General features: G+C 55.5%; 1 protein-coding gene across 3 annotated transcripts in view; it reads left to right on the top strand.

Annotated features, from left to right (window-relative positions):
- The window catches only part of IPO13 (importin 13), a 31729-nt gene that overhangs the window by 12056 nt on the left and 3984 nt on the right, over positions 1-15689 (top strand). For 2 of the 3 annotated variants that reach the window (XM_061451441.1, XM_061451442.1), the window contains exons 3-15: positions 3121-3261; positions 3428-3569; positions 4589-4755; positions 5108-5228; positions 5528-5675; positions 5835-6016; positions 6770-6796; positions 7510-7644; positions 7859-8002; positions 8400-8480; positions 9068-9205; positions 9302-9398; positions 11262-11314. In XM_061451441.1, coding sequence (XP_061307425.1) covers positions 3121-3261; positions 3428-3569; positions 4589-4755; positions 5108-5228; positions 5528-5675; positions 5835-6016; positions 6770-6796; positions 7510-7644; positions 7859-8002; positions 8400-8480; positions 9068-9205; positions 9302-9398; positions 11262-11314 — 1576 coding nt within the window. The remainder of the gene's footprint in view (positions 1-3120; positions 3262-3427; positions 3570-4588; positions 4756-5107; positions 5229-5527; positions 5676-5834; positions 6017-6769; positions 6797-7509; positions 7645-7858; positions 8003-8399; positions 8481-9067; positions 9206-9301; positions 9399-11261; positions 11315-15689) is intronic. The other variant, XR_009743066.1, reaches the window with a different exon arrangement.

The following is a 15689-nucleotide window of genomic DNA, read 5'->3' as shown; positions in this document are numbered from 1 at the left end:
CTTTGCGTGGCATCCCTCATGCTGCAGCTCCTTACTGGCTGCCACCCATGACTAGATGGAGAAGGGCAGGTGGGACCTCATGGGCTAGGATCACCTAGCCATGGCACTGCCTCATTCTTGGATAAGTCAGTTGTGCCAGCATCTTCCATTTCCCTTCCTGCGAGGATCAGTGGGTGGCTTTCCTGCCTCTGAGGTGTTACTAGAGATGATGCAGCAGAGATTCATAGGTGCAAAGCATTTGATCTCCTTACCTTCTAGGAGGGTAGGAGCCCATAGCACCCAGAGGAGGGGATGCCCCAGGCGTTGCTGGATTCTGGATGATGTTCCTCTATTAGGATATGGCATTCCTGGGAAGAAACCTCAGAGGCTTGGCAACTGGAGCCCCTCTGAGCACACCTCCACTGTCACAAAGCTGCTGAGGCACAAGACAGCAGGAACGGAGATATTGCTGCATCTTCTTTGCAGAGGAGGCTTGGGCTGGATTTTCAGTCTCGCTTGAGGATTATCCCCCCAGCTAAGCGGGTCAGAGAGCTCGGTGGCACGTGCTGCAGCAGGAGAGCTGGCACGTGGCGCATGGCCATGCTCTGCAGCCCAACGGGTAGTGCTGGAGCAGGGAGAGGGACCTCCATGTGATGTGTGCCGGCAGTGGGGGTTATGGAACACAGGCATCAGGCAGTGAGCTGCCCCTCTGAAAGCAGTAGAGTATTGCTGCAGTGGTGGAGCTGGCAGGATCACTGACATCTGGGTGGGATTGCTTAGTGCTCAGCCATCCCTTCCTGGTGCTGGTGCTCAATCCCTGAAGAAGAATTTCACTGGGAAAGTTTTCCAAGAGCTTCATTAGAAACAGTGTTTTAGTAACATCAGGTTTTCTCATCAGGACACGGCTCAGATTTTGGATCAGGAAGGATGAGATTGTCCCATATAAGCTGTACATATCTCCCTTCTGCAGGTTGTCCTTCACACTGTGATGTGGTCTGGGGAGGGTTGTGGGGAGAGCAGAAGGAGATGCTGGTCTCACCAGGGGAGCTACAGCGGCTTTCAGAAGGGACTGGACCAACTCATGGAAGCAAAATTTGCTCAGGTGCTAAATACCAGGATATTGCTCAGATTCTTGCTCAGGAAGGCTAAGACAGATCACTGGAGGGAAATACACGGGGAAGCATCACCTTATGGCTGCCACGTTCATACACTCACAGGCATTCCCAGACTTTGGCTGCTGGAGGCAGGCTGCTCAGCTGGGCATTCATGGTTGGTCTTGTCCTCTCCTGCCCAGTGCTGGGGTACTTGAGGTGGGAAGCAGGGGCAAGCTCATCACTTGGAGCTGGGAAGCAGCACTGGGGTGGCCTGGGACTCCGTGCTCCGGGGTGCGGAGGAGACTAGCTCAGCTTTAGCTGGTCATGGCTCTTGGGATGCTGGTTAAAACAACTTATCTAGAGCAAGAATGGCCCTCCTTGCTGGGGCCCTTTCATCCAAGTTGCCTTTACATCTGCACAGGCAGTGAGCAGAGCAAAGTGGTGCTCGGGAGGCAGGGTTCACCCAGGCTTTTCTACAAGTCTGCATTAACATGGGATGAGTTGCAGCAAGGAAGCAAATCCAGTTGGTTCTCCCTGTTGGCTGTGCAGGGTGTCCAGAGGACCAGCTCAGGTCCAGGCATCTGCACTGTGAATGTGTCAAGGTGACAGCAGAAGCAGGATGCTTGTAATAAACTCCTAAAGTTGTGAGAGCATCTCTGGGGTACTGTGAGCCCAGTGCTGTGGAGGAAGGGTGGCTTTTCTCTACACCAGAGCGGTCGCGGGTCCCCTGTACCTTTTTGTCTGGGCACTGCCCTGTCTCCCTTGTGCCAGCCCTGACTGCAGCATTGGTTCCCAGGGAGAGAAGCTGATGAATTTCCCAACTCTTCATCATCACATTGCTCCCACGGTGCCACATGCATCACTCAGGGGGCGTCAGAGGCTCGAAAGTGGCTTACACAAAAATACCTGTCCCCATGACCAGTGATTTCATCTGGGGGAGAGGGGCGAGGGGGCGACCTTGTTCCCTCTGTCTTCTGTTGGCCCAGACCTAAAAGCTGCCACCACCAGCACAACTCTCTCCCTGCACCAATGGTTTTGATCTGCCCTAAAGTAGCCATAGCACGAGGATGGAGCAGCTCTGCCACTCCAGGACGGATGTGTGGCTGTGGCTGTCCTGATGTCAGCAGTCGCATCCCTTCCTCATGGTGGAAGCACAGGGGAGCTGGCATCACGTGTGCCTCCCGCTCCAAGTATCCTCAGCCCTGCACCTGCGTGTGGTGGGTCAGGCGGGGAGCGCACAGAATAGCTGCATCTCCGGATAACACGCCTCGGCGGGCAGGGAAATGGCAGGCTGCGCATCAGCCTCCAGCACAGCCTCTCTCCGGGGGCCCTGGGCTGCGTTTCACCTTGGCTGCCTCCTTCTCGTTGCCTTGGTTACCATCACTTACAGGCAGCGGTGCAGAGGGGAGGCTGATGTGCGTGATGCGATGTGGGAGAGCTGTGCTGTGCTGAGCTGTGGCAGCCTGGGAGGCTGGGGGGCCAGGGGGATGTGTCAGGGACCAGCATCTTCCTGCGCTAGGAGTCCCTAAGGGTGGCTGCCCCCTTCTTCCCAGAGAGCACAAGCTGGATGTGTCCATGCCTGCCTTCACGCAGAGCTGAGAAGAGCGGTGAAAAGAGCCCACAGGTCTTCCCTCCCCACCCTTCTGCTCACTACTGCTTTGATGCTGCCATGTGCAGGCACAGCTCGCTTGGAGCTAGTTATGGCAGTGACCAGTTAGTGCGGGCTGGGTGCTGGTGCAAATTCCCCACTGCATTGCAGTGCCTCTGCCCTCCCAAACCTACTGAGCTGATGGCCACTGGGTCAGCCCTTCTCTTGCAGAGGCTCTGCTGCAGGGGTGCCTGGGGCTTCAAATTTTGTCCCGGTGCCACAGGCTGGAAGTAGAGTCCCTGTAAATAGTAAAGGCTCCTGGATGCATCCCATTGCATACAGCAGCCTTCCAGTAAGGAAAGCTCCCAGGAGCCCTGGGAGAGCATCCGAAAGGATGGATGCCCTGGCAGCCAGTGCCGGTGAGGCAATGCCCAGCACTGATTCAGGCTGTGCTTGCAGGTATGTGAATACCCTTCTCAAGCTCATCCCACCTGTGCTGGGGCTCCAAGAGCAGCTGCGCCAGGCGGTCCAGAGCGGGGACATGGAGACGTCACATGGGATCTGCCGCATCGCTGTGGCTTTGGGGGAGAACCACTCCCGGTGAGTGCTGGGGATGGTCCCCAGGAGAGGGGAATGAGCTTGGAGCAGCACCGCTGTCCTGCACGTGCTGCTTGTGCAGGGCCTGTCCTGCGCCAGTGGTGTGGCAGGGCAGAGGAGCTGTGCTCACAGCAGTTGTGCCACCCTGACTGTGCTCTCTGCTCCTCAGGGCACTCCTGGACCAGGTGGAGCACTGGCAGAGTTTCCTGGCCCTGGTCAACATGATCATGTTCTGCACTGGCATCCCTGGGCACTACCCTGTCAATGAAACCACCAGCTCCTTGACACTCACCTTCTGGTACACGCTGCAGGTCAGTGGCCATCATGGGTCGGTCCTACTCTCCAGTCAGGACTCAAGGTACCAATGCACAGGACTGGGATCTGGCCTGGTTGCATTTGATTCCAAGGGATTTCCGATGCCGCTGCTCCTCACCCGGCACTCACAGTCACCGCAGGGCACTTACCTCGGAAATGCTGGTCCTGTGGCTTGCGTTTTTCCACCCCCGGTCTTCCTTGGAAGTGTGAGCCAGGCTTTAAGGGCCTCATTAACATAACTAATTAAAACTTCATGCTGATTTCTTTTCCAGCAGCAGAGCTGGTTGTTTAGCTCCTTGCTGTGTGCCCGCAAGGTAGAAGAGCATGTGCTGGCTCACTGCAAGCTAGACCTTGCTGCCAGGCTGGTGGTGTGGTCTATTGGAGGAGGAAAGAGGGCTGGGGGCTGCTAGTGACTGCCCAGCATGGGTCCCTCTCCCAGGGCCAGTGTTCCCTGTACCGGCAAAGCAGCCTTGCCACGTCGTGCTCTATTTTTAGCCCCTGTTCATCCCCCCAGCTCTATTCCTCTGCAATGTGATGCAGAGTGGCTGAGCATGGGCAGGGAGGGGAGTGATGTGGGAGCTGTGTGTGGCCAAGGCTCCCACCTCTTTTTGCTGCTTCTCCGGGTAGGCTGAGGATATGGGTACAGGCAGGAGAGCGCTGTGCTCAGGCATCCATCCCAGCCTGCCTTGCAGGGGGATTCAAGGCATGTGTGCTCCTGATGCAGGCTTGCTCCTGCAGCTAGGATATGGCAGGGCAGTGCCACCCTGCTGTAACCCTGCTCTCCTCAAACATCCAAGGGTCCTCCCAGTTGCTGGTGCTTCTTGCATCCAGATGGTGCTGGTGCCTCAGAAGGAGTCGGCATCAGGTGGATCTTGGGGAGCTGAAAATGCAACCTCCAGGGCATGATAGGTCCCACCAGCCCTGAGAGGTGTTCCCAAGTCCCCTTTGCAGCAGGCATGCCAGCTCCTTTCTCTTTGCCCTGCACAACCTGATGTATTCCTCCTCCTGCTACCAGGATGACATCCTCTCCTTTGAGCCAGACAAGCAGGCGGTGTACCAGCAGGTCTACAGGCCTGTCTACTTCCAGCTGGTGGATGTGCTGCTGCACAAAGCCCAGTTCCCCTCCGATGAGGAGTATGGCTTCTGGTCTTCGGATGAGAAGGAGCAGTTTCGGATATACAGGTACAGTTGGGAGGCTTGGGTTTGCTTGTCAGGCAGGCAAGGATGCACGCATTGTCCTGCCACCCTGGAGACTGCTGTGTGGAGACCCAAGGAGGGACAAAGAGGAGATTCCTTCCACCAAGAGCTGTTTTGGCTATGGTGGTGATAAGGAAATGAGCTGGTATTTTGGCATGGCACCAGTTGCCCTCCTGAGGACGCCCTGGGAGCACCCTGTGATGGGCTGGGGCAGTGTGCTTGTGCAGGCAGTGCCTGTGCTCTGCCTGACAGTGGGAGGGGAAGTCATGTGTTCATGCATGGAGCTCTCTGCAGGGGATGGGGACAGCATTTGGAGACCCCCCCATGTTCTCTGCAGGGTGGACATCTCTGACACACTGATGTATGTGTATGAGATGCTGGGTGCTGAGCTCCTGAGCAGCCTCTATGACAAACTGGGACGTCTCCTGACCAACACAGAGCAGCCATCCACGTGGCAGGTGAGTGAGGGGTCCCAGGCACCAGGCTGATGGCTGCCAGCCCCTTGGGGACCTATCCTTGCCATGGGACATTGAGAGCAAAGGGACATGATGGAGGCAAGGAGCATGACCCCCTTGCCAGCACACATGCAGGCTTTCTGGGATCTGCTGGGGAGAGGAACAGGTCTTCTGCATCCCTGCCCTTAGCGCTGCCCAGGGACCAGCCGCCTGGGAAGTCTGAGCTAGTTCCTGGAGCTAGGGCTGGTGTTGGCATCAAGGGTCAGTGCATGGCTCTGATGGTGCTTCTCCCACCCTGGCAGCACACGGAGGCTTTGCTCTACGGCTTCCAGTCCATCGCTGAGACGATCGATGTGAACTACTCCGATGTGGTGCCAGGGCTGATTGGCCTCATTCCCCGCATCAGCATCAGCAACGTGCAGCTTGCCGACACCGTCATGTTCACTATCGGTAAGGCCCTTGTTCACACACAGGGTGGGGAGGGGGAGCCCCTCTGAGGCCATTTCTGCTCAGCAATAACAGTAGTGAAAAGCAAAGCTGAGCATCCCAGGGTGCGGGAGCAGGAGCCCGCAACGCAGTCGTGCGGGCTGATCCCATCTGTGTGTGCAGGGGCTCTGTCGGAGTGGCTGGCTGATCACCCCGTCATGATTAACAACGTGCTGCCACTGGTGCTCCAAGCCTTGGGCAACCCTGAGCTCTCCATCTCCAGCGTGTCCACGCTGAAGAAGATCTGTCGGGAATGCAAGTACGACCTGCCGCCCTATGCTGCCAACATTGTCGCCGTGTCACAGGTAGGAGCTGGGTGCAGATGGATGTGTGGTGGTGACCTGGGATGTGCACTGTGCATACCCTTTCCTCTGCAAGGATCAGGGCAGGGGGATGCCAAGCAGCAGCTCGGGGCATCTTGCTTGGTGTGAGGAACTTGTCTGTCCTGTTCCTAGGCCAACAGACCCAGGTGGCAGGCCCTGTGTCCTGCTGTGAAGGCAGAAATGATGGGCAGTGGCAGACACAACTGCCAGGGGGTCTACTGGGGTTGCACGTGGACATCTGTCCTTTGTTTGTCTTGTTGGGAACAGACTGGGCTGGTCCCTGCAGTGCTGGGTCAGCTTGTCCCAGGGTCCTTCTTGGCTCTCAAGATCTGGGGCAGATGGGCCTCAGAGTCATGAGGTGCTAGGAGGAGGGCTGGGCTTGGGTGAGCTGCCAGGGTGTGTGTAAGGGCAGAGAGGGGCTGGTGGAGGGCATGAGTGCTTTTAGAGCTTGGGGGGATGCTGTCAGCAGACTAATGAAGCCCTGGCTCCTTGAGCTGTCCTGCAGCAGCACCTGGCCAAGCCACAGGCTCCCTTTGCTGGGTGGGCTGGCTGAGGGAGAACTTACCAGGGGACAAGGATTTTGCTCTGTGCCTGTGGCACGTTCTGGGCAGTGCATGTCTCTTATCTGCCCACAGTGGTGTTGGTTATGTTGACCTCCTGCATCAGTCCTGCCTCCTGGCAGAGAAAGGGCTGTCTGTGGCACTCACCCTGCTCTTTCTCTCTCCCTTTTGGCAGGAGGTGTTGATGAAGCAGATTCACAAGGTAAGAGGGGCTGGCTCACACCTCTGGCTGCTTCTGCTTGCCCCCGCTGTGTACCCCATAGTCACACCTAGCTGAAGACATGAGGGGTGCCATCACAAGTTGGGCTAGCCCCAGAGAAGAGCTGAGCACTGCAGCCACAGTGTGTGGAGCCAGGAGTAACTGCTGGGCTCCCATTGCATGTGGGCTGGGGTCATGCTGGAGGATATATCTCCATAGAGAGAGAAGGCCCTGGGGGGAGGCTTAACTCTAGCAGTTCCCAGTCCCTGAAAGCCCAGTGATGCTGAGACAGCAGGCATGTCTTCAAGAGGAAAAAGAAGGGAGATAAGTGTGGGGACAGAGCCTACGCAGGCTATGCCTGTGACCAGACTGGGGTGGGATGCTTGACCTCAGAGGGGCCGAGACAGGATGGTATGCCAAGGAAGGGCAATCAGTGCCAGCGTGGAGATCCCTGGGCACCAACTGGTCTTTCAGTTGCTGGGAAGAGGCCAAGTGTGCTGGTGGCAGAGTGCCTGATCCGTGGGTTTGCCATGCTGGCAGGGAGCTGCTCCCCTCTCCTGCAGTGAGATGCAACAAGGGTGACCCAGATAGAGCAGCTCAGGAGCTGGAGCACGCCAGGGTCCTGGCTGCTGCCTTAGCTAGTGTGCATGTTAGGTTGTACCTGAGACTGCAGGCTGGGCGGTGACCTGACCCATTGTGTCTCCTCTCTGTCCCAGACGAGTCAGTGCATGTGGCTGATGCAGGCTCTTGGTTTCCTGCTCTCTGCACTGCAAGTGGAAGAGATCCTGAAGAACCTGCACTCCCTGATCACCCCCTACATCCAGCAGCTGGAAAAGCTGGCTGATGAAACAGTAAGTGCCTGTGCACTGCCTCCGTGCAGAATTGGCTTCTCCTGCTGACTCTAGGGCTGTTGTGTTGAAGCAACACTCTTGAACATGGGCTCAAGAGCGGGCAGTGCAGGGAACTCCTCTCTGGCACTTTGCCTCTGCAGTCATGGTTTCTCAGGATCCTAAATGCATGACTATGATTAAGCAGCATGGTTTTTGGCTTTATTTTCCCTGGCAGCCCAATCCCTCCAACAAGCTGGCCATCATCCACATCCTGGGTCTGCTGTCCAACCTCTTCACCACCCTAGACATCAGCCACCATGATGATGACCACGAAAGCACTGAAGTCAAGAAACTTCCAGTGCAGCAAGGACCCAACCCAGTGAGTAGAGCTTGTTGCTTTTTGCCACAGCCTGGCTGAAGCCTTGCTATTCACTGCTGGTGCCAGGAGAGGGGGGTTAATGGGGAATGCAGTGTGTACCATGAAGAGGGTAGTGCCAATGCATTCACCTAAAACAGCTCCTTTAGCTCATCCCACCACTCCTGAGGTGGGCAGAGGTGACCTGCAGGGTCCCTCTTGGCTGGGTGCTGCACTGGAGGACAGCCTGGCACTGTGACCTGTTCCAGGCTGCTTCAGCAGGGAAGAAAGCTGTCCATTTTTGGAGAGGGGAGGAGGCAGTGGTCCCTGAAGGTTTGTGTCCAAGCCATGCTTAGTTTTGAATCTCCCCTTCCTGGTGCTGTGGGGACCAGGTCTCTTCAGTGCCTCTTGTTCTTTGCAGGTGGTGGTGGTTCTGCAGCAAGTCTTCCAGCTCATACAGAAGGTTCTCAGCAAGTGGATGAATGATGCCCAGGTGGTGGAGGTAACCAGGCTTCTCCTGGGTACTGCCTGCAGCTCTGCTACTCCTTGCTGCCCTGAACTGGGGACAGCAAAGGACAGACTCTGAGTGATGCCCTGTAACAGGGATGTCTTGCTTGGTTGTCCAGACCAGTGCTGTCACCAGCAGTGTGCAGCCATTCTAGTCTGTCTTGTGCTCTTATCAGCCCCACTCCTCCAGTTACAGGGGCCCTACCATGAGCAGGGAGATGGGGGTCTACCAAACCTGTGTTCCCTAAGAGGAGAGCTCTCCTCTGACCTGGACCTGTGTCTTCTGGTGTTTCTCTAGTCCTCTCAGTCCAGTAATGCCCATGTGCAGCATCGCACCATCCACATTCCCCTGGCCCTCAGGGAGACTTCCTGCTGCAGTAGGAAGGGTGTTTTCTGATCTCTGGGAGCATCCTGTGCTGTAAGGCAGGGCAGCAGTACCAAAGCAGGTCTGAGCCCTCTGCCTGGGTGATCCCCATCCCCACTGCCAGCTCTTCCCTCCCCTGGGACCCATCCATCAAGCCCTGTCCCCCAGAAGAGGTCGCCCGATGCCCATTTCTCAGAGCAGCCCCCCTTCTCCTGCAGTCCGTCTGTGCCATCTTTGAGAAGTCCGTGAAGACCCTCCTGGATGATTTTGCCCCCATGGTGCCTCAGCTGTGTGAGATGCTGGGGCAGATGTACAGCACCATTCCCCAGGCCTCTGCCATCGACCTCACCCGGCAGGTACGGAGCCGAGCTCAGGGCTGGGGCTGCTGCTCCCCAGGGGGTTGGAGATGTACAAGGCTAACAGCAGCTTGAGTTCTTCTCTCTGTCTTGCAGCTGGTTCACATCTTTGCCCATGAGCCTGCCCACTTCCCTCCCATCAAGGCCCTCTTCTTGCTCGTTACCTCAGTCACGCTGACCCTCTTCCAGCAAGGTACGTAGGATCAACCCTTCTTCACGCTGGGGCTGTTGTCAGGCTGTTGCATGCATGGAGTCTGGAGGCGTCTTACCAGGAATGGCTGTTTTCACTCCTAGCTAAGCTAATGGGGCCATCTCTGTTTCTTGGATTCATCCCAACCCCTGGAAGGTGGGTACCTTCCCTGCAGGGCAGCAGAAGCAGGAAACCCCTGGGTGAGATGCTGTACTGCTGTGACAACCCTGCTTCTGCAGCAGGGCTGTGTGTCCCATGCTGCAGGGCTCGAGCTGGAGTTCCAGTCCCACTGGGCAGGGAGGCTGCGCTTCCCAGGAGATCCAGGGGCTCCTCCAGGAGCCAGTGCTGTTTGTAGTGGCCAGGAATCAAGCCCTTGCATGACCAGGAGGATGTGTGTGTGAACATCTGGGAAACGACCTCTTCAGAGTCACTGCTGTGATGCTGAGGATGCTGGTATCCTCCCCCAGGGCAGGGTCTCTCTTCAGCTCACTGCACACCCTACAAAAAGCAAATGGGGGTTAGGACAGGCCCCTCCGCACCATGGCTCCCCTCAGCCTCTTGGTGACGTGCCCTGGGACAGGGACAAATGTATGTTGGAGCTGCTGGCTCTGGTTCTTCAGCACCTCTGTATGCAGTCCCCAAGGGGTCTTGTCCTTTGCTGACAGCCAGATGCTGGGTGGGGTGATGCTGTCCCCCTGTACAAGGCTCAGAGCTCTGTAGGGAGGCTGGGGAGGTGTGAGTACCCCTGCTTCATCATCACACCATGGTCCGAGCAAACCCTACTGCACTGAGGTGTCACTGGGGTCAGTGGCAGGCAAGCTGGGCTTACCTGGAGATCAGGTCCCTGCTTGTGCCAGTGGTGTGTGGATGTGTCTGCACTGAAACCCTTTGGCTCGGTGCCTGGGGAGGCGGCGATGCCTCCGTGCAGGAGCAGGCATATCTGCAGGAGGAAAGGGAAGAGCACAGAGCCTGAGCTGTGCCAACGCTTGGATGCAAGCTTTGCTCGTGCAAGCGGCCATGCAGCTCACTCTGTGCCCAGGACTGTGTGCTCCCACCCACCCCATGGGTCCCATTGAGGGGGTGGCCAGGCCTGAGAAGGGTGAGCCCTTTCTGCTGAGCCCACGGGCAACAGGAGAAGGGGTAATGCCTGACCCCACGGGGTCCAAGACGTGTCTGTGCACAGTGGGATGCCAAGGTAGGGCGAGTGGTGCTGGCATGGAGATCTCTGGGCACTGAACTGCTCTCTCCCAGGAGGATGCTGGAGGACACGTCCAGGAGGATCCTGGACTCGGGGTCTTGGAGAACATCTGGGAACAGGGTGGGAGGGTGACTGTGCCAGGGGCTCCTGAGCAGCTAGTGCTGGTGACAAGCATGTGCACGCCTGAGCCCGGCTGGGCCTGTCAAGCGTTTGCTGAGGTGCTGTCGTTCACTTGCAGTTATCTTCCAGGACCAAACAGTGCTCTGAAGACACCCGCTCGGTCCCCCCAGTGCAAAAAGCTCTAATTCTCCTTGTGGAGATGGTGCCCAGCTAGCCCCTGCTCCTCCTTCTCTTCCTCCCCAAGGACACGAAGATCTCCTCCTTGGCTCTGCAGCACTCAGGTGCTAGCTGGAGGCCCTGGGGCTTCAGACCCTTTCCTTTGCAGTTTCTTTCTGTTCTTGGGTTCTCCAAGTTTCATGATTTTTTGTATGTTTTGTTTCTTTAACTTGCTTCAAGCTGCTCATGTTGCCCATCCCTTTCCCCACACACCCCTCCTCCCTTACACTCCTGTTTTCACTTGTAAATTCTTTCTGTATCACATAACTATATGATGTTGAGTTGCTGTTTGTATGATTTTTCTCTTAAGTTACATCTTTATTATATTTTAGGGCCCAGGGATCATCCTGATATTGTTGATTCATTTATGCAACTCCTGGCACAGGTGTGTTTTAGTTTCTTATTCATTCACTTTCTGTTCTCTCTCTTTCTCTTTTTAATTCGATTTAAACCTATTTTTAGCTTTCTGTTGACAACGTTTTTTTTTCCTTTTAGTTGAATATCGAGTTTCTCCATCTGTTTCCGTGGAAGTTGAAAACAAAACATTCTCCTTTAGTTCTGGGTCCGCACCATCCCCAGGGCAGTGCCCTCCTCTGCAGGGCAGCCTCCAGCTGCCACCCCCTTGCCTTGCCAAAGCCTATGCGGGGTGCTTGGGGCTGATGCCTTGGTTACCCTTTGGTGACAGACAAATTAGAGCATTAAGTGGATGTTTCCTGATCTATTTACCTGCCCTGTGATGGGTCCTTTGGAGTGGGGATGGGCTGAGCTGGCTGCTTTGCCCCTGATCCAGTGGGGAAGCCCATACTCATGGTAGCAGGCAGCTGCCAGGGTTTGGGTCTGAGCAATGTGGTTGTGATGGCATCTGAACCTGCCAGGGTGCCACACTGCCTCCCACCCCTGCAGCCTCTCGGGGTGCTGGCAGCTCCTGTGCTGCTGGCTTGGCGATGCGCGGGGATGGTTTGCATTGGTGTGGTGCGGGCTGGCTCATGGGGCTGGCACTCCTGTCACCAATGGTGTTGGTGGACAGGCAGGGCCACTGCTATGCTGTGTGTTGGGAGCAGCGGGAGCCCAGCGTGCTCCTCAGCCTGCTGCAGCACTTGGGAGAGAAGCCCTGATATCCTCGATGTACTCGGTGCCTCATCAGAGATGCTTCCCCTGGCACCTACCCAGAGGGTGTGTTGGTGGTGAGGAGGAGCCCCAGAGAGTCACTTTCTGCTTCATTTCTGTAATAGTGGGACCTCTAAATACATGGTCCCCCAATGGCTGTGCAGGAGCACCCACCCAGGCAGCTGCAGAGCTGTGGCCATCCTGCCCTTGCTGGCAGCCCGGGAAGGATGCCCGGCATGTCTGAGTGGTAAGCTGTGAGACCCCTCCAGAAGTTGTTTGGTTCTTGTGTGGGTCTTGTGGGGTGGAGTGGGCAAGGGGGCTGCACTTCACTGCCCCCCAGCGCCTCCAGACAATGTTTGCTCCTCACAGGTCTCACTTTGATGCCCAGATTCTGCTGAAACCTACTGCATCTCACCAGACATATTGCAGCATTTCTCCCCTGCTTTTCAACTTGAAAGATGTAACATGATTTAGGTTATCAGCTTTTGCTGGTGCTGGGTTTGGAAGCTGTGACCTTTTAACAAGGGTTTTGAATGTGATATATGGTCAATGGGTCTGTGCATGAGGTTCATGGAGGTGTCCTCCCAAGCCACTCAGTGTGGCAGGACCTCTGCTTGAGCACTGTACTCAGTTTGAGGCACAACACTTCTGTAGGTACAGACTAGAGAGCACAGAGAAAAGCGTCAGGGAAGATGAGCATCTTGTACACATGGTGAGGAGGAAAGGCTGATGAGAGCCTGATGAGCTACAAGTCTTAGAGTGTGTAAAAGGTAATGTTCCAGTCATAGGTAAACAACCGTTTTCTGTTCCTTGAGTGGGACAAACAGGACACAGGACAGGACAGGACAGGAGGAAATAAAGGAAAAGGATCCAGGTCAGGCAGTAGGAGGTCTTTCCAAGAGTGCAGGGAAGCACTGGAAGGTCACTTGGAGAGCTGCTGTTGCTTAGAGGGCTTGAAAGGTCTCAACAAGCGTTGTTGCTCTTGGAGGGCAGGCAGAGGTGATCTTGTCAGGGGGTAGAGCATGAGGTGACCCTGAGAGACTCTTCTAAGGCTATTTGTTGTTTCTTTGGAAAGTGCTGAGTTTCTTTCTGGCTTGGGGTCCTTTTCTGTGTCTGGACACGGCACATTTGTGCTCTCTTGGAGAGAAAGTGCAACCATGCTGCCACTTCCATGGGGTGTGCTGGGAAAGCAAACACCACCCATCCTGGCTGCTGGGAAGCTGTTACACACTGCCCTCATGGGTATGATCTGCAGGCAGTGCTGTGGCTGCAAGCTGGCAGCTGGCCTGGTCTCCAGTGTGCCTATCTCCACACAGCTTGCATCCTTCAGAGGCTCTGCTGCAGGAGCAGCTCAGAGGCTTCTACTTCTGCAGCTTTTCTGTCTTGGATCACTGCAAGACTGCTGCCAGCCCACCACCACGCAGTCAAGACCTGATGTTTTCTTGGGCCTTTTAATTCCAGCAACCCCATGGAAACCAAAGGATCCCATCCCTGTTCTCTCTCCACACACACAGAGGACTTTTTTCAAGGTTTCCTCCTCTTCCTTAGCCTGTCTCTCTTCCCAGGCTGATGAACTGGCAGGGTGCTTTGAAACCCATCAAGAAGTGGCCTCACCATCCCTGCTTGGCTCCTTGCTTTCAAGACTTCAAGAGGTGTCTGACAGCAGAGGTGGGTCTAGCCAGTGTTCCAGAGAAGACTCTGGAAAAGAGTCTCTGCAGTGTTGCTGTTGAGCATTTGTAGATCATAGAATGGTTAGGGTTGGAAAGGACCTTAAGGTCATCCAGTTCCTACCCCCTGCCATGGGCAGGGACATCTCACTCTAGACCATGTCACCCAAGGCTGTGTCCAACCTGGCCTTGAACACTGCCATGGATGGGGCATTTACCACTTCTTTGGGCATCCCATTCCAGTGCCTCACCACCCTCACAGTAAAGAACTTCTCCTTAGATCTAACCTGAACTTCCCCTGTTTAAGTTTAAACCTGTTACCCCTCTACAGACTCTAATGAAGAGTCCCTCCCCAGCATCCCTATAGCCCCTTTCAGATACTGAAAGGCTGCTATGAGGTCTCCACGCAGCCTTCTCTTCTCCAGGCTCAACAGCCCCGACTTTCTCAGCCTGTCTTCATATGGGAGGTGCTCCAGTCCCCTGATCATCCTCGTGGCCCTTCTCTGGACTTGTTCCAACAGTTCCATGTCCTTTTTATGTTGAGGACACCAGAACTGCACACAATACCCCAGGTGAGGTCTCACAAGGGCAGAGTAAAGGGGCAGGATCACCTCCTTCAACCTGCTGGTCACGCTCCTTTTGATGCAGCCCAGGATACGGTTGGCTTTCTGGGCTTTGAGCACATGCTGCCTGCTCATGTTCATTTTCTCATCAACCAACACCCCCAAGTCCTCTGCAGGGCTGCTCTGAATCTCTTCTCTGCCCAACCTGTAGCTGTGCTTGGGATTGCTCTGACCCAGCTGTAGCGCCTTGCACTTGGCTTGGTTGATCTAAGGATTAAAGTCAGAGAGAACCACAGATCTCTTCATATCCAATTTTGACATGGTGGGGTCTGTATTTCATCCCAGCCTGTTCAGCCTGTGGTGCCCTTGGCAAAGTAATGCATTTTCCAGAGCAGCAGCAGTTTTGGACCCGAGAATGCATCAAGGTGGAGACTTTCCCACTTCCCTGATCATCTGCTCCTGCTGTCGATCACCCTGGTGGAAATACCATCTTCCTTGCCTGGTTTCTCCTTGCAGGCAGTAGTTTTGTCTTTTCTACCAGCAAGTACTCTTTTATCTTCTGATAACTCACATCTTACCACCTGATAGCAGCACATCAGCCCTCTGCCACCAGCTCACAGGGAGCCATCTCTCTGTGTAGCAGGATTTCAGTTGATTTTACAGTATATTTGTTTGGGCTTGGTTGCAGCCTGTGGCACTGTCCAGATGGTGCAGCTGATCATTTTGCCACTGCGTTAATTGGCAATCCATCTTTGACATCCTCTGATCATGAGAACATGCTTCTTAAACCAAATCTCTTATAGATGCTGGAGATCCTGTAGATGTTGTTGCTACTCAAAGCTAAGTATAAAATAACCAGCCTGCCTTAAGGCTGCATGGAGCGGTGCCAGCACCCTTTGCAGTGAGATCTGTCCTCAGCTGCTCCCCTCCTGCCTCTGCTGTGTGCTGGGAATGGTGCAGAGCATTGCTGCTGCTGTGCCCAAGTGAGCATCCTGCTTGGAGGGCGGCAGGGCTCAGTGCTGCCTACACAGCCAGAGCACCTATGCCCAGGACCACACAGCAGTGATGGCTGGGGCTGCACCCAGGTCTGCATCAGCACAGCTAGGCAGGTTCTGGTGTCTGGGAGCTCTCACCTACTCCCTGGCCAGCAAACATCACTCATGTGCGTGCCCCCAGTTGCAGGTAGGATTTCCCCACTGGGGTTGCAGGCACATCCATGCAGCCCCAACAGGGAACCATACTGGCATGGACCTGTGGGGGCACTGGTGACCTCCCCTGACCAGGAGCCTCAGGGCAGGCTGGGTGAGCAGGTCCTTGCCAGGCAGAAGATGCAGGACTGACCTTTGGTGGTGGCACAGCCAACGCTGTCCCCTGCCTCCTTCCTTTCCTGAGCTGGATGCAACAGTCCTTGAGCTCTCCACCA

The sequence above is a fragment of the Pezoporus flaviventris genome, unplaced genomic scaffold (genome assembly GCF_033815535.1).
Source record: "Pezoporus flaviventris isolate CSIRO_AGI_PZ_B2104156 unplaced genomic scaffold, CSIRO_AGI_Pfla_v1 ptg000013l, whole genome shotgun sequence".
In the NCBI taxonomy this organism is placed as follows: domain Eukaryota; kingdom Metazoa; phylum Chordata; class Aves; order Psittaciformes; family Psittacidae; genus Pezoporus; species Pezoporus flaviventris.
This window is presented reverse-complemented; position numbering and strand designations above follow the sequence as displayed.